Consider the following 27475-nt stretch of genomic DNA (forward strand, 5'->3'; position numbering starts at 1 on the left):
GCGTTGGGAGGAGGTGGAGCCGGAGCGCGGGGGTTGGCTTGTTCGCTGTGACTGCGGGAGCGGGAGGTGGCGGTGGCGGTGGCGGTGCGGGGGTTGGCTTGTCCGCTGTCATTGCGGGAGCGGGAGCCGGAGCGGGAGCCGGAGCGGGAGCCGGAGCCGGAGCCGGCGGCGCGGGCCGGGGGGGGGAGGCGGGGAGGCGGGGAGGCCGCTGGCGGCCATGGATGTGACGGTGGTGGCCGGGTCGCTGCTGCTGGTGGCTCTGGTGGCGCTGCTGGTGCTGAGTGTGTGTCACCCGCTCTATTTCCCGCTGCTGCTGCTGCTGCTGGGCCTGGCTGCCCAGGCGCTCCGCTACCCGGCCGTCCCCAGGGAGGTTGCCCAGCAGGTGCTGCGCCCCGGTGGGCATTTCTCCATCATTGCCCATCGGGGCGGCGGATATGATGCTCCTGAGAACACCCTGGGCGCCATCAGGAAGGTGAGTCTGTGACCTCTGACCCCCAATCTCCCCCCCCTCCCCCCCCCTCCCCCCTCCCCCCCCATACAACCTGGTCTCTAACACACAATCAAACATCATCCACTCTTATTATACACTTAAAAATAGCTTCCTGAGCCTTAGTGGGTTCTATGACCCCACTGGAACTTGGCTGCTGTCTAAATTGGACCCTGGGATGAGGGGGGAGGTGGTGGTGGTGGGGGTGGGGGTGGGGTGGTGGGGGGGGGTGGGTGGGGGTGGTTGGCGTGGGTGGGGGGGTGGTGGGGTGGGGGGGGGGGGTGGTTGGGGGTGGGGGGGGGCGGGGATGAGGTGGGGAGGTGGTGGTTGGGGGTGTCGGTTGCCCCGATGCTGAGTAAGTTGGGCTCATGCCCTCTGGGGTCAGGGAGAATGAGAGGTGATCTCATTGAAACGTGGGAGATCCCTGAGGGGACTGGACAGGGTCGACACTGAGAGGCTGTTCCCCTCCCCCCCAACACCCCCCCCCCCCCCCCCCCCTCCCCCCACAACCGGCTGGGGAATCTTAAAACGCCGGAGAGGCGCCGTCGCAGGAAAAGGGGCTGATCATTTAGGAATGAGCTGAGGAGAAATTCCTTCACTCAACAAAGGGTTGTGAGTTTCTGCAATTCTCTAGCCCAGATGTTGCTCCATCGTTGTGTACATTTAAGGCTGGGACAGACAGGTTTTTGCTCTGTCGGAATTAAGGGATGTGGGGAACGGATGGGAAAATGGAGTTGAAGCCCAAGATCAGCTATGAATGGAGGAGCAGCCTCAGCGAGCTGTGTGGTCTACTCCTCCTATTTCTTATATTCTTATGCAGCAGCCCTGTAGCAGAACTCCCATACAATGAGCAATCTGTATGGGCTTTCTTATACAGATCCACACTGTATGAAACAGTATGATAGAAAGCAGCTTCTTACTGGTTATTGCAGCAGCTAGTGATGATGATGTTGGAGTTAAAGGTGCACTTTGACCCATTAACAGGCACTTGAAAGATGCAGGAAAGTCCTCTGTCCACTTGACTCAACTGAATTTAGATACGTTTTTTGCTTGTGCGACGTCTAACTGAGTGCTGTGATGGATTTTAGCTAGCAGGCATGCCACACGCTAGATTGTGTCTCCGGGAATCCTTTACTGTTGCAAGTGAGTTAATTTTGGTAGGAGATTTGTCCAACTTGTCACCCCCATTTCTGTTACCTATTGAGCTGTTTGCTGCCTTGTCTTTCCTTAATGTGATTAAAAAAATCTCACTTTGCAGTGTTTATCACCAATTAACTAAAGCTAACTATTGTTCCAGTAGTGAGGGAAAAATGCAGAATACAACAGTCCTGATAGATAATTTTAATGAAGTATTTAAATATAAAGTAAGGATCTTAATCCTCCAAACTGTTTCAGCTTGAAACCATCTTTATTATTCTGCCTTCAAAACTTACTGCTTTCTTATTTCAGGAAAGCTGATTAAAGTTTAGTGTGATGCACTAGTGCAAAACACCAAAATTCCATATCTCATCAGTTCCATTGCGAAAAGACCCCCAACAGTTACCTCTATAAAGGAAGAGGGAAAATAAGGCAAATTATTTCCTGCTGTCTCGTGCTTCCCAGCAACTGCCTTAGAGCAGAATTTGGAAAAATAGTTACAAAAATAAAATTACATTCCTTTGAGTTTTAATGTTTATTACGTGATCATTCAAAGGTGAAGCCACTAGACAGAGTTTTCTGAACCCCCTTTGCCATCAGCAGGCCCTTGAGTGCAACAACTTGCATTTATGGAGTACTTTTCACTTGCCGAGACTCTACAGAGAACAGAGTAAGGCAGAAAATGACACTGATCCAAAGGAGGCAGCATTAGGATGTGTGGCCTTTGAATGTGTGGTAATCAAAATCTTGGTCAGAGGTCAGTTTCTAAGGAGTGACTTGAAAGGCACAGCCTTCAGTGAGCAACTTATTGCAAAATCATGAGTGCTTTGCTTGCAATTTTTCTTTTATTTTACACTATTGGGAGCAAATCCACTGGTGATAGTCCATTAAAACTTCCACTGAGGGCTGCATTTTACAAGCCCATGCTGGGGTTGGAGGGCACACAAAATGAGACAATACGCTGGACTCCCTACCCACCCTCTGAGCTCGCCCCCATGATATGGGGGTGGGCAGATGCTGGAATTGGCAGGCCCGCCCGCCGTTAAGAGATAATCAAGGGTCAGTTAGGCTTGTTACCAAGCCAGTTGACCCTGATAATATGCTGCCCACGCCATAAAACATTTGGCTTGGGCAATTGGGTGGGAGTGCGCAGGCCATTTTTAAAAAAAAAAGTTTTCAAAGGGCGGGAAGGAAGGGTGGGGGGGTGGCGGGGTGCGTTATAACTTTTGGGGCTGCCCTTTGCAGATCAGGAGGGTCGCCCCCTTAAGATAGAGCCCCCATCCCTATCTGCCTGTTCCATTAAACACACCACTCCCGCTCCCCTCCCTAACCTGCTCAAATCCTCCTCGCCCAAGACCCTGGCTTCGGGATCCGTGTTCCTCCACCTTCTTCCTGCTTGCAAGCCTGGCAGCGTCCGCTAATGCGCTGTTGGCAGTGCAGGGACTGATGGAGCTGGCGGCCAGTAGAATTTATCACCTTACGGCTGCAGGGCGGGCTGGCATTAGGCAGGTCAGCTCCGCACCAATTTTGCTTCCATGTTGGGTGGGGGAGGTTGGGGATGAGGTGCCTGAGCTGTAGCTCTGAACCAATTGAAAACCTGTACCACAGGCCTCATACTGAGGGCAGAATATTACAGGGGTGGGGCAGTGGGAAGGGTGGATGACTCTCACCCCCACCCCCCTGTAACATTGTGCCCTAAGTGTGAGGCCTGTCGTGCAGGTTTTCAGTTAGTTCAGAGCTACAGCTCAGGAAAATCCCAGGATCAATCTCTGTCTGTGTTGGTTTAGTTGATCTTACCTGAAAGATTATCGAGGTATAATCAAAGAAAACAAACATTGAGCCAAAGCAGTGGTGACAAAGAGCTTGGTCATTGGGTTTTAAAGGACTGAAAAATATTTCTACAGTTTCATTTCAAATGTTTTTGATGGAAAATGCTTAGTCTATTATTCATAATCAATTGCTGTAAACCCTCCATCCAGAATGATCAAAGTTATTTAGAGTTTGCATGATAGTCTAGGCTAAATTTGCATTATATATAATGCCAGCATTACAACGAGGCATTCTGTTTGGTCACAATGCCATGTATATAAGCTAACGAATACTTTGAAACGTCCTGTTCTCACTCCTCGTCTAGGCTGCTGAACATAACGCTACTGGTGTGGAGCTGGATCTCGAGTTTACTTCAGATGGTCTCCCTATTTTGATGCATGATCATACTGTGGATCGCACAACTGATGGTACCGGTTCTCTTGATCATTTAACTTTCGAAGAGGTCCGAAAACTTAACCCGGCAGCCAAGCACAGACTGCAGTATGTAATCAGAGTGTTCCCTACACTGATTATAGCAACAGAAATACACTTTTACATTTGTTGCTCATAGATTTCTGAATCTATAAGAATTAGACTATATTCTTTCAATGTGCTATTATTATTTCAGAAGTGTTGCAGCACCTGCTGGTTTGAAAAATCTTATGGTTTGAAAAACTGCACCTATTATTGTCCTTTATGCAGTCTTGATAAATGCATTGTTTGTGTTCTAATTGCATTCTGTATAGTAGCTTTGAATTTTAACACCCTGAAGAGCTACAGTAAAATATGTGGTTTGTGAATATTCTCTGGGACTCATTTGGTAACAGTCTGATCTGACATGTGGATAAGGATGTGATTATATTGCAGTCAAACCCGTTTCTGCTGTGCAGTGACACCAAACATTACATTGTAATTACAAAGTTGGATTCTGACTTATTTCCAGATAAGGGCAGTGTGAGAACACCATCATGGCTGTCTTGCACTTCATGGGTTTGACACCGTGTGGAGCATCATTGAGTGCGGTATAAATCTGCCTTAAACAGCAGCCAGAATCCTTTGAACATTTTGTAAACCTAGTAAGACTTGGTGAATTGGGTTGAGAGCACAAATGCTACAGCTGAGTCTCAATACGTTTAAAATGCAATGGTCATGCAGGCACACGTACAAAGAACTACTGTCTCAATCCAATAGTTGCATTATAAATGCATCCAGTAATACTCTTTCATATTCTTAGCAAGACCATTTGACATGTGTGGCGCATATTTTACGATCCTTGACTAGAATTCTTTTTTGGCCATTTTGAATTAGGTGACTTATAAAAACTTGAAAGTAAGAGATTACTTTTTTTTAACTGACGCCTAGAGCCTAATTTCTGTCTGTCTCTGTTTCTCTCTTCCTTGTTAGTTCTCATATTATTTAAAAAATGTATATTAATTACTTATATTCATATTTGCTCTTCAATTGTATGATTATAAAGTGCTTTATGAACAGACCGGCTATTAGGCCTGTGAGTAACAGCAGAAATTTTAATTTCTGATTTTTTTTTTTAAAAAACAGGTAATTTAAAATATACTTAAAAGGATTCGTCAAATTATTTTAACTTTTTTATCGTTTCTTGTTAACATATTAATTGTTCAATGGTGGTAGAAGCTGCAACTGTTTAAAACTCATAGTAAATATTATTAATGCTGTTTTTTATGAAAAAAGCTTAATTTCTAAGCAATGAACCTGTTTTTAAATCTGATTTTACAAAAATAAAGGTTAAATTTAGCAATTGAACTTTATTCATTTCAATGTTTATTTCATAACCCTCCCAATCCTAATTTTACTTGCATTCTGTTCTATGCAGCAAACATTATCCAGATGAGAAAGTCCCAACCTTGGAGGAAGCTATCGTGGAAAGTCTCAAAGCCAACATGACAATTTATTTTGATGTCAAAGGTCATGCAGTTCAGGTACAATGTACCTTTTGATTTCTGCAGTACATAAACAAGCTGTGTTCCACGGATTAAACTTCACCATTTAATATATGAGAAACAATTTTAGTTTGATTTGAGCTGATAATGTTGTTGTTAATGCCAACATTAAGCATATTCTAGAGCACAATAGTATAAGTAAGTCTAACTGAGATTGCCGTTATTGAGTGGATGTTGATAAAGTAATTTAAAAGACCACTGTCTTCATACAAATGTGTTTGGAAGAATAGTTTTCATCCTGAAGGGTCTTGCAATAAAGGTGTGACTTGCAGTTCACATGATCATGGATATCAGTTATTATGTTTTAGATTAGTTAATTTTTACTTCGAGGTTCTCATGAAGTTGACACTTTTAAATATAGTTCACATACCTGTCACACTATAGGGCAGAATTTTCTGCCCGCCCGCCCAATCTCTGGTGGGTGAGGAGCCGATCCCCGCCGCCATTTTATGTGGGTGGGCCAATTAAGACCTGCCCACCGTGACGTCCACCGGGAAGTGCTATGCACTCCCTGTGCTTGGTTGTGTGTGTGTGTGTGTGTGTGTGTGTGTGTGTGTGGGGCGGCGGGGGGGCGACGATTCCCCAAAAGTGAGCGATGCTCTTTCGGCATGTGCACAAAAGAGTGCACATCTCCCTGAGGCTAAGTGCTGCCTCAGGGAGATTGCTGACACTTTTAAAAATATTAAAAATAGAAAAAAATAAATCCTTAACATGTCCCACTCATACGACAATGTCACATGAGATGGGACATGTTCATAATCTACACTAAAACTTTATTAAGCTTTTTAAAACCCTGCATGAAACATCATCTCGCCGCTGGATGAGGTTTCATGTTTTCTCTATTCCCCGCCAGGGCTCCTGGCTGACTCGACAACCTTAAGGTTGGACGGGCAGGTTCTTTAATTGTCTCAATGATCCTGTCAATGGCCTCAATTGGCCATTGACAGGTCAGTGGGTCCACAGCTGATTTTGCTGCGCCCCCACCTTCCTGAAAATTTAAATGGGGTGGGCTGACGCCGGGGGTTCCGCCTGACATCATCCCGCGTCATTTTGCATGTCAGCAAGCGGGCCCGGCCCTTGCTCACTGACGGCAAAATTCAGCCCCATAGCTTTTCCAACTTTTCCTCTACTTTCCTCTTCAAGGTCACCTCTTGCTCCTTTGATTCTCTCTACTCAACAAATGCTCCTGGCCTCATGACAATCAATCCATTTTCTTTCATTGTTCAACTCCATATGGTTGCCTTCATGCAGTGAGCATACACAAGGATGATGTCAGAACTGAGAAGATATCTGGGAAAGGCTGAACAGACAGGTTCTCTTTTCTCCTCAAATGAGTATGCTGAAGGTGGCCTAACTGGAGGCCTTTAAGATTATGATAACATTGGATAGAGTTGTTATAGAAAGAAGATTTTCACTTCTGGGATAATCCAAAACTAGAGGTCATAAATATAAGGTAACACTAATGAATCCAATAAGAAATTCTTGAGAAATTTCTTCATCCCAAGGATGTGGAACTGCCTACTTCGAGCGGTTTAGGCAATAGCATGGATGCGTTTTAAGGTAAAGCTAAAGAAGCTCACAGTGTGAGAAATAGAAAGGTATGGTGATGGGGTTTGGGTGAAGAGAGGTTGGTGGTGGCTTGTGTGGAATATAGCTGCCAACATAGACTAGTTGGATGGAATGGCTTATTGCTGTGCTGTAGACTCTATGCAGCACATCTTTAGGCTCCCCTTCCCTTTCTTGCACCTTCACTTCTAGAACTTCCACCACTGGCCTCCTCATCTTTCTCATATAAGTGTTGCTCCTTAGTGAAATCACCTATCTGTCAGCTTCCCTATATATTGTTGATGATGTCCAACTCCAGCCCACTACCATTTCTCTCAATTACTGCTTCTGGGCTTTCAGATTACCTGCCTGACATTAAATCATGGATGAGTCATAAGTTTCTTAAACTGAACACCGAGAATATAGAAGCTGTCCTTTTTGACCCCTGCCAAAAATGCCATTGACTTCGTCTCCCTCCCTGATCACTTAGACAGAACCAGATCATGCCAAACCTCTTTCAGCCTAAACTGGGTTACAAACCGCAGATTTTCTCCATTACCCATACTGTTTATTTCCAATTCTGTCATTCCTACCTTAGCTTCTCTGCTGTTGAAAGCCTTATCCATCCTTTTGTTATCTCTAGATTCTATTTCACTAATGTTTTCCCTGTTGACCTCCCATCTTGCACCCTCCATAATCCCAATTTGTCCAGGAAACAGTCACCTGTCCTCTATCCTACACAAAATCCTACTTGCTGATCATTCATGTTCTCATTGGTCTAAAAAGGCTCTTAGTTCCCTGATGCATTACATTTAAAATCATTGATGTACTCTTCGACCCCCTCATTGATCTTGCCCACCTCATATCTGCAACATCCTCCAGCTTTGCTTATTCTCTGTACTGTTTGATTATCTAAATTTGGCCTTTTTGTATATCTGCCCATTTCACCCCATGGTGACAGGGCCTTTGGTTACTTGGGCCTCCTTCCTGATCTTCTTTGCCTCTCTTAGAATGTGATTATGGAGAGGGTTGGTAATTTTCTGTATTTTATTAGGCTAGTTCAGCCCCAAAATGCAGGTATTTAAATATTTAAGATGTTTAAAGAGCAAGTTTAAAGGTGACTAACAGTGACAAAACAAGACCACGTTAATAATGTAATCAGCTGTGGACAATGATGATTGGGGAGATTACCAGGAATGTTGACATTAAAGATAAGAATTGCATACGTCCATAATAAGTTCCACACCTATTGCAGAACAGTGAAAGCAGATTCCCATTTCAACATCTCGATGCCTCCAGTGATCTCTTTCACTTTTCAGTTCTTCTTTTCTTTTGTCCTTATTCTAACTTTCATAGCGACCTTCACAAACAAAAGCAGATTAACTAATGTTGATTAATTAGCTATTTATAGGCCCTTGCTATATACACAGATTGGTTGTTGTATAACAATGGCTCCATTTTAAAAGTAATTCATTGTCAAGGCCTTATAGAGGATGCAGAGGAGATTTACTGGAATGGTACTAGGACAGTAACATGGAAAGATTAGAAAAGCTGGGGTGTTCTCTTTGGAGCAGGGAAAGTTGATGGGAGATTTAATTGACGTGATCAAAATCATGAAGGGTTTTGATCGACTAAATAAGGAGAAACTTTCCAGAAGAGACAGATTTAAGGTAATTACTAAAAGAACCAGAGACAAGATGAGGAGACACTATTTTACGCAGTAAGTTATGGTTTGTGTGGAAAGACACTGAAAGCAGATGTGGTAATAAGTTTCAAAAGGAACTGAAAAAATTTGAAAGAGAAAAAATTGCAGGGCAATTGAATAGGGACTGCTGAGACTCTTTCAGAAAGCTGACATAGGCATAATGGGCCAAATGTTGTCCTTTTGTGCTGTATTATCCTATGATTTGGAATATGGGAACAAGAGTAGGCCATTTTGTCCCTTGAGCTTGTTCTGCCATTCATTGTACTGATCGTAGCCGGTGTGGATCTTAAAACAATCCAGCTGCCTGGGCTCCATACCCTTTTATACCCACACCCAGCAAAAATCCATCTTGGATTTTAAATTATTACTTGAAAGCAAGCATAGCTTTTTGTAGGCGATAATTCCAAACTTTTCCCACCCTTTGTGTGATGAATTGTTTCCTAACTTCTCCCCCTGAATGACCAGGCTCTGATTTTTAAGGTTATGTCCCGTTCTGCTTGGCTCCCCAGCGGAAAAAGTTTTTATCTTAGCTACTGATTCTTTTCTAAATCCTAAAAACCTCAATCAAATTATCCCTGAACTTTTTATATTCCAGGAAATAGAAGCCTAATTTATGTAACCTCTACTCATAGTTTAACCCTTGGAGCTTTGGTAATGTTCTGGTGAATCTTGCCCAAAATGGCACATAATATTCCAAATGTAGTCTAATCAGGGCTTGGCATAACTGTAGCAAAATTTCCTCTTCTTTATATCTAGGCCTCTAAGCTATGAATGCTAATATTCCATTAGCTTTTTCTATTTTTTTGTACCTGACTGCTACATTTTTGTGATTTCTATACACAGACCCTAAATCTCTCAGAATCTCCACTGTTTGTAGCTTTTCATGTTTTAAATGACTGTGAAGTTTTTTGGGACATTCTGAGAGGTGTACAGTGGTATAGTAATGCAAGTTCAAATGTTTATTCTCAATCCATCCTTACAACTAAGCTTTCTGACACCCATCCTAATCTCTCCCTCTAGGGTTCGGCATCCAACCCCTTTCCTATTCTTATAACTCCCATCTCCAAAGCACCTTGGGACATTTTCTGTGTTAAAGGCGATGTAAGGATTTGGCTTAAGTGCTGAAGACAGGGGAAGAAAGCTTCAAATGGATACAGGAAGTTTTGTTTTTAGTTCTCATGTAAAACTTCTTGTTCTGTCATCATGATCCTGATCCTGAACTAACGCATGCCCTCAGAAAGAGTTGAAAAATAACATTGGTACTACATAAGATATCTCTACAGCTGCAGCTTGTGGACACAAACTACTTGGGGCAATAAAATTGAATGAACACAGTGGCTAAATCACATAATTTATCGCTAGTGCTTTCGTAGTTATATATGAGCTCTGATTAATAAACATTTCAATTGAAGCATATCAAAAGTATTATATATATTAATAGCATTAGCATGAGGAGTCACTCAACTTGTATTTTTACAGGCCGCTGCAGCCCTGAAAAAGATGTACCAGGAATATCCTGAACTGTACAACAGCAGCATTGTGTGTTCCTTTGATCCATTGGTAATCTTAAAGGTATTAAAAGCTTTAAACCACATCAAAGGAGCATAATTTCTGTTTCACATTCTACTTTGAAGTTGTATGGTATGAAGCAAAATTGTCGTAAATATGTCGGAATTGATTTGGTATTTTGAGTATTGGTAGATTTTACATGAGATAATAAAACAAATGTTTAATTTTGTATTTATTTCATTCTTGCACCATTAAAGATGAAGCAAGTTGACAAGAATGTAGCAACTGCTCTCACCCATCGACCTTGGAGGCTCAGTTTCTATGGGAACGGTAAACCAAGATTTCACGACTATAAGCAGTACTGGTACATGTTGCTGGATATAATTTTGGACTGGTCTCTTCATGCTTTTTTGTGGAAATTCTTTGGTATTTCTGCATTTTTAATGCAGAAGAATTTCATATCAATGTAAGTATTACAAACTTACAATGTAAGTATTACAGAATTATTTGGTTGTTCAATGGATTTGAATACCATGCTTTCTCCCCAGAGATTTGGATTTAAGTTTAGCCATAGTGGAATTAAAATCTCTTAATCGATTAAGCTGTGAGGTCCAATGTGAAATAAGTTTGGGCATGAATTTTGACTTGACTTGTAGAACATAAAGCTAGCTTTAATTCAGGAAAAATAAGTATTAAAATGGTTATTTGGTTTTAGGAATGGCTATGTAGGTGACGGAAATTCACACTGGTGGAAAAGAAGTCCCTCCTGAAGTTGGGAAGAAGTGACGTTGTTGGAGGAGAGTAAAAGGAGCTTTACTCTGGTTGTGCCACTTGTCCTGTGAAAACCTGATCCTGGTACTCTGGGCCAAAAAGAGAACGGGGGGATGATTTTTGGACGGGAAGCCTAGAGGTATGGGTTTGCCAAACATCCTGTAGAAATTAACCCCAAGGCATGGAGGTGTAAGCTTGTTAGGCCCGGAGAAAACTTCCTCCTCTTCCTGGCCCACAAACATTCCTTGCCTCCTGGAACTGTTCCTTCTCCTTTTACCTGGAGGGATCCTCACGGCCTCTGAGTTTAAAAACGTAAAAGTGTGGGGGCATACGGCCTCCTTAAAACCCTGTTTAAAAGTGAAAGTGGGTACCTCTCTGTTCTTGTGGGGAGGGGTAAACATTGCCCCCCTGGGCACCTGATTTCTTAATGCTTCAGTGATAACATCTCTTCTGTAGCCTTGATGAGCACAAATATCCTCAAAATATCCTTGCAAATGTTATTTTGATTATCCTGCATGAAAGTGGTTTCCTGTGATATTGTTGCTGATTTAAAACTGGTATTCATTGTTCACGGTTTATTAATAGGAAAGTATCTGTAGCAAAAGCTATACTTTTATGTTTTCAGATCATAATCTATACAGAGTAATTCCAGCTGTCTCATTCCTCACTGAAACACTCTTCCTGTCAACTGAGTTTCGTTTATCACCATGATCAAATTATTTGATGTTACAAAACATCCTGTTTTCCTGTCAGCTGAAAAAATCTTGGCAGTTATAATAGTGCTAGAGCACAGCCAACCTCCAATCGAAAGCTCTGAAGTTTTGTTCCTTTATTGTTTTTGGTGGTGTTCACAGCTGTAATTTTGGGAAATGATAAATGAACTGCAAAATAAATTGAGAAATAGAAGCCCTGAAATTGTATTTAAAAAAAGAACAGGCCAGATTTGCACATGGTATGGCATAGATCACTGAAATCATCAATTCTTACCATCCATGCTTCTGCGGGGTGGAGGGGAGAGAGAGAGTACTGACATTTTCCATGACAACTATGTGGATCAGGTAGAGTTGTTGTATACAATGGTACTCGTCTGTACTGTGGAGCCATTAAGGCCATTTAGCCCATTGTTGTGACTTTGGACTGCATGAAAAACTTGTCTGTGATTTTTAACTCCCAGCATTTCAGCACTTAAGGGACCTGTGTTTTTGTTGCTTTTTGGTGCACCCACCAGTACTTGGTAGAGTCTCAATAAAGGACATTATCAGCTTGGAGCACAGTATTCATTAGGGCTTTGGTTTAGAATTACCTGGAGTTTAATGGAAGAATCCCTGTGCTATTGACAGTTCTATCCCTCCAGAACAAGTAAATGTTGATCAATTACCAACAGTGTTGACGATTATTATGCTTATGTATTGGATAATAAATCTGTTACAGAGTTGACACTGTTCCAATATTCCACAACGAGCTGCCATCTTCAAATTAATTTGAACCTAAGGATACCTCATTTACCTCTCTGCTTCTGAAGAGGATGGTAATTTGACAACTGACAAGTGTAGGCTTGCGCTCTTAGGAGAACAGCAGATAAGCGGATCTCCTCATGAGTAGCTCAGAAAGCAATGCTCCTCACCGTAAAATGTGTGAATAATTTTCCATTTTATGCCCAAATGCAGATTACACCATTAGTTGGCTCCACCAGGTAATGCAGTTTTATTAGCTATAAGATGGACATTTACCTTCATGACGGTGGATGCTGAATGTCCAGGTTCAACACAAATCATCAATTCACATCTGTAGCTGTACAATTCAAGTCTTTAAGGGGAACTACTTGAACAGATATTTTTGTGGAGCAAAGTTGACCTTCATTGGATTTTTTTTCCATCATTGAAGAAAGATGAGAAAGACCGAATTACCCTTTATCTCTTTCTAACATTCCTCAATGAACTGTGTTCAAAAATGTTGACACCTTCAATATGAAGCTATTGCATTAACTGCCCTTGTACCTTTCAACCAAAGCCCCAAGCTTTCCCCTTGAGCTATGGAAAGCTATGTGCCATTCTTGTAGTGCTCTGGAGGGATAGGCCAAATGCTTAACATGCTCTGTTTCACGAGAAATAGGTCAGATCCAGGTGGTGCCATGCTATTGGGCTTTTGATCTGTGTGTCTGTGAATTAACAGGATGTCTATCTTGGTGGCTGCTGTTGGATACTGAAAGGAATGCTGAAGAGGGCTAAAGGGTCTTTCTCATCTTTCTTTCTTCAATGATGGAGAAAAAATCCAATGAAGGTCAAGCTTGCTGCACGAGGAAGAGTCTGCACATAGGCTTGAACATTGTTCTTTTCTTTAGGCAAGTATCCATGAGATCGGAGTCCCATGACTCCCGATCCAAGGGAAAGCACAGCCTGAAAATCCTTATCCACTCTGGCAGCTTCCTTGCACTTTGTAAATTATTCAATGTTAACTTACTAATTAGATTATCTACTTTTCCTTGCTGAAAGATTTTGAGTGTATGAGTATGTGTATAGCTTGAATAGGAACTACAGCATGGTTAGAAGTGACTGATAGGTCACAATCCATGATGTAATGCTTTGAATTTTGATTAAAGCGATTGTGTATGATATTGAGAAAGCAAGCGACCCAAGGGATTATAGAGGAGGTTCTGGAAGTGAAACATGAGGTAGGCTCTTACTCCATGGACACCTGTGTGGCCTATTGCTCTTTTTCCAGTTGTTATCAGCATCCTCATTTTCATCTGATTTATCATAGTCTGCAAAGTAGCAATTTCCTCCCATTTATACCATCTGTTTTGTCTTATCTTTCTATACCTCTTTGTTGTGATGGCTCTGGGAAAGAGGGCATAACCTAAGAACAGGTGTCAGAATTTCCAACGTATTAAGTAGATTGTTACAGTTGAGGAAGCAGCCGCTTGTCTACTGCTTTACTGAGATGCAATGAAGATAGTGCAGACTGCACTTTAATCTATATAATTACACCAGTGTCTCATCTTGCAGCTTTACTGTACCTCCTTCAACAGCTCTATGGCCTGCATCTCATAGGAGCCAAGATCCCCAGTGTTGTGTATGCCCTCCCTGGTCATTTTGCCTTGAAAGGCATGTTGTGCAATTTTCTGCTGAAAGAAATTAGGTGAAGGATAGCAGTTGAGGCGTTTCTTCCAATTGACATCAGGCAGCCAGTGTAACAAATCATGTGGTACTACTCTTAAAGTGGAGGAAGGGCTATTAAAGCTCTGCATGCAAGTTATTCTTGTCAGGATAAATGGAAACACAATGCAAGATACGGAGTCAGGAAATTCCTGAACCCACAATATAATGAGAAGGAGGATTTAAACAAGCAGATATGCCAGAGGGTTAATAATGTGTCATTGCCCAAGAAAAGAAAACAACTGAGGCCTATTACCTTGACTGTCCTTGTTAGGTCATTTTAAACCTTTCCCTGCACTGGTTTGCAGGATAGGGATGAGAGAGAGGTGGCATTCAGTCCACTGTCATCCCTACCTTTACGTTTTTACAGTTTTTTTAAGTTTTCTCCCATGGGCACTCAATAGTTTTCCTCTACTGTTCTGTATTTCATCCAGGAATGTCTCAATTTCAGATTCGTCTAAGTTTTGGGCTCCTGTTTTTGATCCCCTTCGAGTTGCTTGCTTCCTTCCTTGGATCTCTCCACCTGCTGCTGCAGTGGAAGTCTTTCCCTCAGTCATAAAACCTGAGACATTTAGAGTCACTAACATTACATGTAATTTTGCCAAAAGTTTGCCACTTGTTTACTGTTTCAGCAGTTTGCTGTTGACAATTAAAGTGAGCGCTGATCTTTAAAGGCTGTACCTGAAGTTTCCTCTCCATTGCCTTGGATAAACTACTCCTGTGTTGCATAGAAATGGTGCTGGGAAGCATGCACATGAGTTATCCCCACGAGATATGGCAGTGTTAGGACTGGATCTGTGGGCCCAAGTACTGAGTAGATTTCGTCAGGTCACCTAGCAAGATCTATTTTTGGACCCTTCATTTTCTATTTAGTCTACTCCTCCTATTTCTTGTGTTCAAGCCAACATCTTACACATATTTGGTACAGTTATTCTCTACTTTAAACTATCTTAATGTTGGACTTTGAAAGGTACCTGGAAACCTCTCTTCAAATTTATTTCTTCACATTCTCCTATTCTCTGCTGTTTTCTGAAACTTAATCGCTTTTATCAAAATTCAAAGCGTTACATCATGGATTGTGACCTATCAGTCACTTCTAACCATGCTGTAGTTCCTATTCAAGCTATATACATACTTTCTGAAATAACTTGCTCATTTAACGTTATTGTAAATTTGGTTCTAAAATTAATGTTGTTATAGGTAAACAAACCATTTTAAAAGCAGGATTTTTAAAAAATCAGAGATTCACTCAGTTCATCCAGGTCTACTATGGCCAAGGGTTAGGCTTCATTAGACTTAATGTTTAAATATATTTGCCTTTTACAATCAGGTTATCTATAACTGTTCCGACAATGTTAGCACTTGCATACTCTTGTATCTGGCCCTCTGTCAAACAGATGATAAATTTTGGTTTAATGTGTTTTTTTTCTTAAACTATCAGAAATCACCTCGTATACATACAGTTTTTGAACTTGTTTGTGAGCTATTAAAACAAAAAGTTAAAATTACCGTTTATAATTTTTTTTGATGACTTTAGTGAATGAATAATCATCCGGCAGCTGATTAAAGTGGGGCCTTTAGCTATTCCATTCTTCCTGTTTGCAGGAGAGATTTGCTTAGGAAATCGCCAGATGATATCGAAGCTAAAAGAGTTAAATCTGAAGAAAGGTTGCATTGTTTAAGCTAGCATTTCTTGAATATAGTAGACTCATGGGGTGATCTGATTGATTTAAGACGATTAAAGGAATTCAGAGGGTAAATGGGGATAAACTATTTCCTCTGGTAGGGAAGTCCAGAGCAAGGGGGCTTAACCTTAAAATTAGAGCTAAGCTGTTCAGGGGTGATGTCAGGAACAAAGAAAAGTACAGCACAGGAACAGGCCCTTGGGCCCTCCAAGCCTGCGCCGATCATAATTACCTGTCAAACTAAAACATTTGCACTTCCAGGGTCCGTATCCCTCTATTCCCATCCTATTCATGTATTTGTCAAGCTGCCTCTTAACCACCACTATCGTACCTGCTTCCACCACCTCCTCTGGCAGCGAATTCCAGACACTCACTACCCTCTGTGTAAAAAAACTTGCCCCGCACATCTCCTCTAAAGTTTTCTCCTCTCACCTTAAATCTATGTCCCCTAGTAATTGACTCTTCCACCCTAGGAAAAAGCTTCTGACTATCTACTCTGTCCATGCCACTCATAATTTTGAAAACCTCTATCAAGTCACCCCTCAATCTCTGTCGCTCTATTGAGAACAATCCGAGTTTCTCCAACCTCTCATAGCTAATATCCTCCAGACCAGGCAGCATCCTGGTAAACCTCCTCTGCACCCTCTCCAATGCCTCCATATCCTTCTGGTAATGTGGCAACCAGAATTGCACGCAATATTCAGCTGCAGCATGACTTCCCAGCTTTTATACTTAATATCCCTGCCGATGAAGGCAAGCATGCCCTATGCCTTCCTGACTATCTTATCCACCTGCGTTGCCACTTTGTGACCTGTGGACCTGTTACACCCAGATCCCTCTGTCCGTCGATGCATTTAAGGGTTCTGCCATTTACTGTATAATTCCTACCTGTATTTGACCTTCCAAAATGCATTACCTCACATTTGTCTGGATTAACCTCCACCTGCCATTTCTCCGCCCAAGTCTCCAACCGATCTATATCCCGTTGTATCCTTTGACAATCTTCTTCACTATCTGCAACTCCTCCAAGCTTAGTGTTGTCTGCAAACTTACTAATTAGCCCAGTTACATTTTCCTGCAAATCATTTAAGTATATCACAAACAGCAAAGGTCCCAGCACTGATCCCTGCGGAACTCCACTAGCCACAGCTCTCCATTCAGAAAAGCACCCTTCCACTGCTACCCTCTGTCTTCTATGACCAAGACAATTCTGTATCCATCTTGCCAGCTCACCTCTGATCCCATGCGACTTTACCTTCTGTACCAGTCTGCCATGAGGGACCTTGTCTAGGGCCTTACTGAAATCCATGTAGATAACATCCACTGCCCTTCCATCGTCGATCATCTTTGTCACTTCCTCGAAAAACTCAATCAAGTTAGTGAGACACGACCTCCCCTTCACAAAACCATGCTGCCTCTCACTAATACGCCCATTTGCTTCCAAATGGTAGTAAATCCTGTCACAAAGAATCTTCTCCAATAATTTCCCTACCACTGATGTAAGGCCCACCGGCCTGTAATTTCCTGGATTATCCCTGCTACCCTTCTTAAACAATGGAACAACATTGGCCATTCTCCAGTCCTCTGGGACCTCACCCGTAGTCAGTGAGGATACAAAGATTTCCGTCAAGGCCCCAGCAATCTCCTCCCTTGCCTCCCTCAGTTCTCTGGGGTAGATCCCATCTGGCCCTGGGGACTTATCCACCTTAATATTCTTCAAGACGCCTAACACCTCTTTTTTGATCTCAACATGATCCAGGCTATCTACACACACTTCCCTAGATAATTTGACCGCTAAGTCCCTCTCTTTGGTGAATACTGATGAGAAATATTCATTTAGTACCTCTCCCATTTCTTCTGGCTCCACACACAGATTCCCACCTCTGTCCTTGAGTGGGCCTATCCTTTCCCTGGCTACCCTCTTGCTTTTTACATATGTATAAAGGGCCTTGGGATTTTCCTTAATCCTGGTTTCCAGTGACTTTTCATGACCCCTTTTAGCCCTCCTGACTCCTTGCTTAAGCTTCTTCCTACTTTCTTTATATTCTCCATGGGCTTCATCTGTTCCCAGCCTTCTAGCCCTTATGAATGCTTCCCTTTTCTTTTTGACTAATCTCACAATATCCTGTGTTATCCAAGGTTCCTGAAACTTGCCGTACTTATCCTGCGTCCTAGCAGCAACATGCTGGTCCTGAATTCTTATCAATTGATGTTTGAAAGCCCCCCACATGTCAGTTGTTGATTTGCCCTCAAACATCCGCCTCCAGTCTAGATTCCTCAGTTCCTGCCTAATATTGTTATAATTAGACTTCCCCCAATTAAGCACCTTAACCCGAGGATTCCTGTTATCCTTATCCACCAGTACCTTGAAACTTACTGAATTATGGTCACTTTTCCCGAAATGCTCCCCTACTGAAACTTTGACCACCTGGCCGGGTTCATTCCCTAATACCAGGTCCAGTATTGCCCCTTCCCTAGTTGGACTATCTACATATTGTCTCAGGAAGCCCTCCTGGATGCACCTTACAAATTCTGCACCATCCAAACCCCTAGCACTGTGATTCCCAGTCAATATAGAGAAAGTTAAAATCACCCACCACAACAACCCTATTGCTTTTACATCTTTCCAAAATCTGCCTACATAACTGTTCCTCAATCTCCCGCTGGCAATTGGGAGGCCTATAGTAAACCCCCAACATTGTGACTGCACCCTTCCTATTCCGGAGCTCTACCCATATTGCCTCGCTGCATGAGCCCACCCAGGTGTCCTCCTGTCGTACAGCTGTGATATTCCCCTTAACCAGCAGTGCAACTCCCCCATCTCTTCTACATCCCTCTCTGTCCTGCCTGAAACATCTAAATCCTGGAACGTTTATCTGCCAATCCTGTCCATCCTTCACCAAGTCTCTGTAATAGCAATAACATCATAGTCCCAAGTACTAATCCAAGCTCTAAGCTCACCTGCCTTGCCTGTTATACTTCTCACATTGAAACAAATGCATTTCAGACCCCCAGTCCCACTGTGTTCAGTAATTTCCCCCTGCCTGCCCTTCCTCTTAGTCCTACTGACTATATTCACTAGTTCCCAGTCATTTATTTCACCTGCTGACCTATTGCTCTGGTTCCCACCCCCCCTGCCATACTAGTTTAAATCCTCCTGAGTGACACTAGCAAACCTTGCAGCCAGGATATTGGTGCCCCCCCAGGTTAGATGCAACCCGTACTTCTTGTACAGGTCGCACCTGCCCCAGAAGAGATACCACTGATCCAGTTATCGGAAACCCTCTCTCCTACACCATCTGTTCAGCCACGTGCTGCACTATCTTCCTATTTCTAGCCTCACTGGCACGTGGCACAGGGAGCAATCCTGAGATTACAACCCTAGAGGTCCTGTTTTTTAACTTGCTGCCCAACTCCCTAAACTCCCGCTGAAGGACCTCGTCACTCTTCCTGCCTATGTTATTAGTACCAATGTGTACCACAACCTCTGGCTGTTCTCCCTCCTCCTTTAGAATGTCCCTTACCCGATTAGAGACATCCGGGACCCTGGCACCAGGGAGGCAACATACCATCCTGGTGTCTCTTTCACGACCACAGAAGCGCCTGTCTGAGTCCCTGACTATAGAGTTCCCTATGACAATTGCTCTTCTGTGCTTTGACACCCCCCCCCGCTGAACAACAGAGCCAGCTGTGGTGCTACTGCTCTGGCTGCTGCTGTTGTTTTCCCCTGATAGGCCATCCCCCCCCAACAGTATCCAGAACGGTATTGCTGTTAGAGAGGGGACAGCCACAGGGGATTTCTGCACTGACCGCCTGCCCCTTCTAGCAGTCACCCACCTATCTGTCTGTACCGTGGGTGTGACCATGTCTCCAAAACTCCCGTCAATGACGCTTTCCACTACCTGAATGCTCCTAAGTGCATCCAATTGCTGCTCCAACAGATCCATGCAGTCTGTGAGGAAACACATTGTGCATCTCAGGAAAGGCTGTTGATGTGTTCACATCAATTGAAATTGGAAATTTCAAAATTGAGGTTTATAGATTTTTGTTGGGTAAGAGTATTAAAGGAAACCAAGGTTGGTCATTTGTGTTAGGATACAGACTTAGCATGATTTAATAGAATGGCAGAACAGGTTTGAGAGATTGAATGGCTTACTTTTGTTCAGATGCATGCAAGAAAATTTGAAACCTATTAATAACATAACTCCAGGCAAGGTGTATTTTTAATAATTGTCCATAATGTGATCTTAGTGCATACCATCATAAAGTTAACTAAATAAATTACTATCTGTGACAGCCACTAATTAGCTCAGGTGCTTACTTGCTTTCTTGCCAAGCTGCTTAGCAACTGCAAACATTTGTTTTTGTAATTTGGTTGAGTTTTGCCACCAATGCACCAAATTTCTAATGTAATGTGATTTCCAATGGTAAAGAAAATGAGCACCCTTCTCTATTCTACCCACTCCCTTCCCACACGTTGGAAGCATCTTTTATGTTGGCTGGATAATTGTGTGGTGCTAGCGTTAAAAATGTGGTGTAGCAGCCAATCTGCTAGCTTGTCCTTCTACAACAACATCTTGTATTTATATCGCAACTTTAAAGTAATGAACCTTCCCAAGCTGCTTCAAAAGAATATTGTGTGTCGGCACAGCGTAAACTGTGAAAAGGAAGAAAAGATATTGTGAGCTATGTTTGGGGGAAGCAAAGTGAAATATCTTTGTTTCAAAAAGTGATGTTATCAATTTATATTAAATTCTACAATTTTCACTTTCCATAGGGATTACATTCGGTTCTGGGCTGAAAGAGGGGTTGAAGTGGTTGCCTGGACTGTAAATTATTCAGATGAAAAACGATACTATGAAAAAATCCTTCATTGTATTTACATTACAGACAGCCTTATCGAACATCATTCACCTTCTTCCTAACTTATCCCTGAGATTTCTGTATAGACTCGCATGTAGTTCTAAATGTATGAATGGTGTGCTATATTAAAAAAAGTGTACCAGTCTCTTCAATTTTTTGTATTTTGATATTGGGAAAAGTAACTAGTTTTTGATTTGATGAAATCCATTAATAATGTAAGTAATTGTGAGGTTAAATGAGAAACATAATATTGGCGTTAAATAAGAGTAGCAAAGCACTAAAGTGAGGTACTTTTCAATGGTACAGATTTGCTGGGGAATGCATCTGGACAGTAGGCAGTTCGTGCCAATTTGGGAAGAAACTGCTGTTTATTTATGAAGGAAAACTTATTTGCTGCGAATGTTAAGTACGTGTAAAATAAATGCACACAAGTTGAAGTTGTTCTTTGTTTTCACTGTTCTTTTCAATGAAATTCTGCTCAAAATTGACTTCCTAGACTCCTGGATTCTTCCAATATCAAGACTGTGCTGCTGTCTTGGCCTCTCCTCCTCCGACTCTGTCCTGCTACTCAGTTGTTTTAAGGTAACCGTTTCTACCCTACAGCCCATCTCTATTCACCTGCTGCTGGTTTCTCAGCTATATTTTTGATGTGGGTCCTGTATCAAATCCACCTTCTCCTAGGCTGGATTCTGGATCTTACAGTGACTTCCACAATCACCACCACTTTCTACAGAGAATGTACTCTCTGATGGATCATTTTCATTCCAGTATCTGACCTGCTTCTGAGTCTCCAGTGCCGCCCTCCCTCTATGCTAAGGTAGCTCCAATCTGTTTCTAATGTTCCATCCTGTTCTGGGTTCAGCTCCGTTGCTGTCACATTCCCTTGCTTTTCATTACTGTTAACTTCATTCATCCCTCTGCTGATGTACTGGATTCATTGGTGCACATAATAATCATAAAAGTCATTATTCAGCTGTGCCGGACCTTTGGATCAACCTTTGCTGGCTCATATTTGACATTTGGCAGTTCATCAATTCTCTTTTTACCGTGGGAAAAAGTCACCTTCAAATGCACTTTCAAACTCTCAGTTGTCATCTTTGACCCTCCCTTTGTTTTGATACTTCTACAACTGTTGATCTGCCCAATTATTTGTTCTTCTCTGGCTCCCTTGTATATCTCCCCCATCTTTGTCCCATGAAATCCAAAGCACAGACTTGATCCATCTGGTGCACAACTCTGCCATTCATTGCTAGATCTGGCTGGACCACATCAAGAGCTGTCAGGATCTTCCCTACCAAAATTGCTCATTACACCATGAGCGTTCTGGAAAATAAAGATGACTCCCAAGTTTTTCACTGCCAACTGTCGTCTTAAACAACCCCCCGCTCCCCACCACCCCATATTCCCTTCTACCCTCTCTTGCACCATCAAGTGTAAGGAGGTCATGGATTTCTTTGCCACTAAGATTAAAACTATCTCATCGTCTGCATTCTCTCGTTCCCAAATCCATGAAACCAAGGTTCCCCCTCATTCCAGCCCTGAACCTGCATCTTTCTCTCGTTTCTGTTATATTTCTGGTCATACCATCTCAGAGCTCTGTTTGTCTGTGAAATCCATCCCTTGCTTTCTCAACCCTATTTGCCTTAAATTGATGACCACCCAGTTTTCTTTCCTGGCTCCATGCTACTTGATATTTCAAATGTCCCTCTACTAGGTACTGATCCCGCTCTTTCAAAGAGTCGTCATCATTCTGACAACCGCACCACCCAGAAATCACCCTCACCACCTCTATCCAGCAGCCTATCTCCACTATTCTTTCTCAGCCTCTGCAGGCTTTGATACAGTTGCTCTGCAGGCTTTGATACAGTTGCTCATGCCAGTCTCCTCTAATGTCTTTCCTCTGTTGTGAAGCTGAATAGAACTGCCTTTATTCTACCTCTAACTATCCTGTCATTGCTGGATTATCTCCCCATGCCCGGATCTGTACTTGATCTCCTCTTAATTTTCATCAACATGCTGTCCCAAGTGAGACCATCTGAAGATTTGATGCTAGGTTTGAGATGTACTGGTGACAGCCAACTCCACCTCTTAACCTGTCCATTGTTGGTGTGCTGTCAAACCGCTTACCCCACATCCAGCCTCAATGGTCAATAAACATTTGGAACACAGAAGACAATAACCCTAACTCGCACTTTCCTTCCCCAAACTTCTGCACCTCCTTATTTAAGAGCCTCTTTCAAACCTACTCTGGCCCTCTAATATCTCTGTTTTTTAATGTTGTGCCAATATTTGTCTGATTAAGGTTTTGTGAAGCATTTTCTGATGTTTTCCCCTGTTAAAGGTGATATATAAATGCAAGTTGTTGAATTTTATTAAGTAATTCACATGTCTTAATGCAGCAGTGAGTAATACTGAAACCTTCCCAATGTCATGAAGTATGCTAAAGGTCGACTATGAGTTGTGAAAGATTATCCCAGGAGTCTGATAAGAGAATAATATCCATGTGAGGATATGGCAGTGTCTTTTTGAAAATAGATGTGAAATTACAAAACACAGTTCATAAATATACGGAAGATAAAACCAGTTTCATTGTTTGTGTTAATGAATCAAGAAACTGTTGTGTTATATCTTTGTTAAAATTTTGTTATTTCCCCCTTAGTTGCACACTTACCACATAAACCCATGCACTAACTGAGACTGTTTGTTTACAATCTCTACCAATGAGGTAGAGAGAATTCACACCTTTGGATGGGCCTATGCGGCTGTAGTGACATTAGCACGATTTATCTCACAACACAAACAAAAAAAATATTAGAACTGAGTTGGTGTTGGATCCAGGCACAAAGACTTCTGAATAGATTTTAACCCACCCGACCTTATAGGAACAGGTGAGGTGGCATTTAAAATAGAGCATTTTGCCCTGCTCATCCATTGCTTGAATTGCGCTGACCACTTTTTTAACTGTTCCTTGCAGTTAGGGCGATGAGGGGCCCACTGAAAGCAGTTAGGAATCTCAAATTGAAGCCCTGTTCTATCAGTTTTAACCCATGCCTGAGCAGGGAAGCACTGCGACTTTTCCAGCAGGTAGGACAAAGATCCATGTGTAAGTGAGAATTGTTTCTTTGTCGGGCCAGGAGGAGCAGGGGCTCTCTTCGGGCCCCACACCGAAAGTTGCTGCTTCCCTGCCTACAAATGACGTGCTTGCTGGTGAGCCACTCTTTGGTGCTATTCAGTGTTTGAACATCCTCTCCTGGATGCTGCTTTCATTCCGGGCAGATGGCTGATTAGCAGTTGGTAACTGAGACTCTGGAGTTAAAATGCTCCAAGATCAAACTTAGGTCCGCAATTAGATTTTCCACCACATACCTGAAACCTGCTTAGAACTTAAAATCATCCTTTGTTGGATTGCTGCCTTGATAATGTGCTGCTGCTCAGTTTCATATTCCAAACCGGTGTGTTAAGTATTGTTTTAAAGCCACATTCCTTTAAGTTACTCAACTGTTATCTAATCAAAAAGGAAGAAAGTGAACCTTTGCACTATTTGCCATAGTGATCAGTTTTTAAAATGGTGAAATGTAGCACTATTAAATGTGCACAAAAGTTTATCCATTTGCCCGTCTATTCACATGGCAAATTCAAAGAACATTTCTGTCACAACCAAATGCTTCTGTAAATTTTTTAAGGAGATACAAATGGGAACATATATTTGGTAATAGTACAAGCACATTGCATTTATATTTTTGAACTTCTGCACTGCTGCAAGAATGGAATATTCAGGCAGCCATATTTGTTTAGAAATGTTTTGCTTTAAAAGTAAACTTCCCTTTTTATTCCCCAAATTAGTGAAGTGTTAGTTCAAACTGGTATCACTGACTGACCTTGTGTTGTAACAATGTTTGCTGAGCTCGGTTAGAGCTCTATTAATAGTCCATTGCACAGTAAAGTTGATAGTTTTTTGCTGACTTTTATTCTCCGATTGAGTGTAATGACCAGGATAAAGATACCAACTAAATATTTGCTGAGATCTGTAAATTTTCTACCTCTACAGAGAAATAATAGGGGGTGGGGGGGTGGAGTGGGTGGTTGAGGTTCCTCTTTTAAATACCAAGTACTCTCAGCAAGCATTTGGTTTAAAATCTGGAAAGTGTTAGGGGATAATGTATTTTCTTTGATAGTAAATTTGAATATTAAATGAATGAATTATTATCCACACTTTGTTTTGTACTGTCCTATTTTGTAGCAATCCTGATATGATACTCACTGGGAGAATAAAAAAATATACATTTTTCCAGTGTTATTAAAGATTTCCTCAGGGTTTAGTTTTAAATAAACTCACATTTATTAAAAAAGCACAAAAATATCTGGTTTCACTGCTGTCTGAATGAATGCATGTTGTTTCTGAGCAGCTTGTAGCTCTTTGAATAGTTGATGGGTTCTGTATACTAACTGATATAATTGTACAAGATAATTTACTGTGAAGACAGTTATTGTGGATACTTAATCTGTTATTTTACAGAATATGGAATGAAGATGTTCTCTAATTGTTTCTGTTCTTTCAATAAATGGAATGTTTATGGAAACTTCATTGAATATCTGAATTGTTTCTAGGGAAAATGTGTATATATTTCGCATTGTGTCCACTGAGAAATCTCATGAAGGAACATTCTGACAGGCAACTTTCTGATTTCTATGAAGATTAAAAATTGTGATACCAGTATTATTATGTTTATTAGTAATGAAACAGTATTCCCTTAACCTCTACCTTGCTTTCCTTCTTAAAATTTACCACTTTGACCAAGCTTGCGGTCATCTGACCTAACATTTCCTCATGTGACTGGTGTTACATTTTGTTGTATAATTATTCTGTGAAGCCACCTTGGGACACTTTGTTAGGTTAAAGATGCTATATAAACAGAAGTCATTTTGTCGTATGCTGATATAGAATAAATGTTATAATTTAATGCTCCCTCACATAGGGAGAGCCCATGACAGGAAATTGGCCATGCAAGATTGACTAGCAGGCCTTAGTTTTAAATTGCTCATTAAGAAAGCTAAATTGCAAAATTTATGCTTATTTATTGGAACCCTCCATTTCACTCACCACTTTTAAAAAGCTAAAGGAATTTGGTCAACTCCTAGGATACATGACTTGCATCAATGACTTACTGATAAGACAGAATAATAAACTGCTGTACGAACACTCTGCTAAAGTACTTAAGGGTTCAATGTGCACCCATGCATCAAATCAATGAACACCAAAGTGCCAACAAAATCATACCCTTGTAAAAGGGCTTAATCACAGCTACTTCTATAAAATGCTCTCACCATGTCTTCAGCAGAGCTGGTGGTGGACTGTGGCTCATGTTGGGGCCCAACATATTTGTAGATTTGCACACATTATTATGACAAAACTGCAGCGATTTCAGAAGTATAAATATGGAACTTACTGAAAAGTAAGAGCAATACTGTAATAAATTGTATTTGACTAATATTTATTGCACTACTGACGCCACCAATTCTCCATTATTTAATCAGTCTGCCACTTGTGAAATATATTCAACAACTTGGAAGTATTTTTCATAAAACAGTTGGGACGATGAGTTTATATATGTCAAGTCAACCGAAGCCTATAAGCTAAATTTCTTCACACTGAAATAGCAAAGACATCAAAACTGTGGTTTGAATTGTTGCTGTTATCTATTAGATTGTAGATCAGAATTATGATAATAAACATCTCATTTTGTTCTTTTTAAAGGTTTATTTTGAATCCTCATTAGTGTGTCTTATGATTATAAGAAACAAGAACTAACAAAATTGTGGAGTTATGCCCTACAGATATATTAATTTTTGTCAACATTCTACATTGCAGCTTGTACATATACAAACAAAAACATACTTAAATGTCATTATTTCCATAAAGTCAAATAGCACACCTCCAGCTAAACACAAAAAAATATTGGAGTGAAAGGAAACAAGGAGTTTGTGTTTCAATAATTTTGCTTAATGCTCTTTTTTCTCTGGGACCGAGCTTAAATCCAACTCAAACTGAGAACTGAAAATCGCACACTGTTTACCTGTGAGAATTCTGTACAAAATAATTTAAACAGCTCAATCCAGTTGTTGGTGAGCACAGGAACAAAACTACCAATAATATGGCACTAATTCATAATTGTTCAGAAAGGCTAGAAGGTTGACAAGAAATGGAAATGTCACTCTGGGATAAGATTTAAGCACACTGAAGGAGCAGAGGGCTGGAGTTTTACTCTGCAGTTGGCTTTGCTACACACTTGAACTCAGGATACTTGATGCTGATACTGGGATCTGTAAATTCTGCAGTGTTTCTTCCAGTTTTCTGCTACAACTTTAGTGGGAGACTGCAGAAGCCTTGGGTAAATGGCATTAATTGTCCATTTTGGCCATCTTTCTATCTCAGTTTTAAAATAAAAACAGAAAATGCTGGAAAAACTCAGCAGGTCCAGTAGCATCTGTGGAGACAGAAACAGTTAATGCTTAGAGTCTGTATGACTGTTCTTCAGAGCTCTGAAGAAGACTCATACGGAATCGAAACGTTAACACTCTCTTCACAGATGTTACCAGAGATGTTTTTCCAGCGTTTTCTGTTTTTATTTCAAATTTCCAGCATCCGCAGTATTTTTCTTTTATCTCTGAGCTTTGTTGCTCCTACTAAAGTTATGGCAGGAAAACCAAGAGATGCCCCACAGAACTTCAAGGCCCTGGTGTCTGAAATGTAGAAATTTCCCATTTACCAGGATTACAACAAAGCACAAAACTTTGCCAAAGTACGGAAAATAGTAAACAGACAAAGTGTGTGT

The 27475-nt window shown here is 41.5% G+C and overlaps 1 protein-coding gene across 5 annotated transcripts; it reads left to right on the plus strand.

The window, feature by feature from the left end:
- The first annotated feature begins 203 nt into the window (after positions 1-203).
- gde1 (glycerophosphodiester phosphodiesterase 1) lies at positions 204-26392 on the plus strand. 5 transcript variants are annotated; one of them, XR_005945317.1, is made up of 7 exons: positions 204-472; positions 3759-3934; positions 5283-5388; positions 10139-10231; positions 10426-10634; positions 10884-11078; positions 20557-20693. XR_005945317.1 is itself a non-coding variant. In XM_041206564.1 (6 exons), the coding sequence occupies exons 1-6, from the start codon at positions 218-220 to the stop codon at positions 20702-20704; spliced, it is 987 nt and encodes a 328-aa protein (XP_041062498.1). In that variant the 5' UTR covers positions 204-217; the 3' UTR covers positions 20705-26392. The 5 variants fall into 5 exon arrangements, 3 of the variants coding, with proteins under 3 accessions (XP_041062498.1, XP_041062499.1, XP_041062500.1); XR_005945318.1 differs by lacking the exon at positions 20557-20693 and adding an exon at positions 13112-13203; XM_041206564.1 differs by lacking the exon at positions 10884-11078 and having other exon boundaries at positions 20557-26392.
- Positions 26393-27475: the final 1083 nt, after the last annotated feature.

This window comes from Carcharodon carcharias, chromosome 15 (assembly GCF_017639515.1).
Source record: "Carcharodon carcharias isolate sCarCar2 chromosome 15, sCarCar2.pri, whole genome shotgun sequence".
Classification (NCBI taxonomy): Eukaryota; Metazoa; Chordata; class Chondrichthyes; order Lamniformes; family Lamnidae; genus Carcharodon; species Carcharodon carcharias.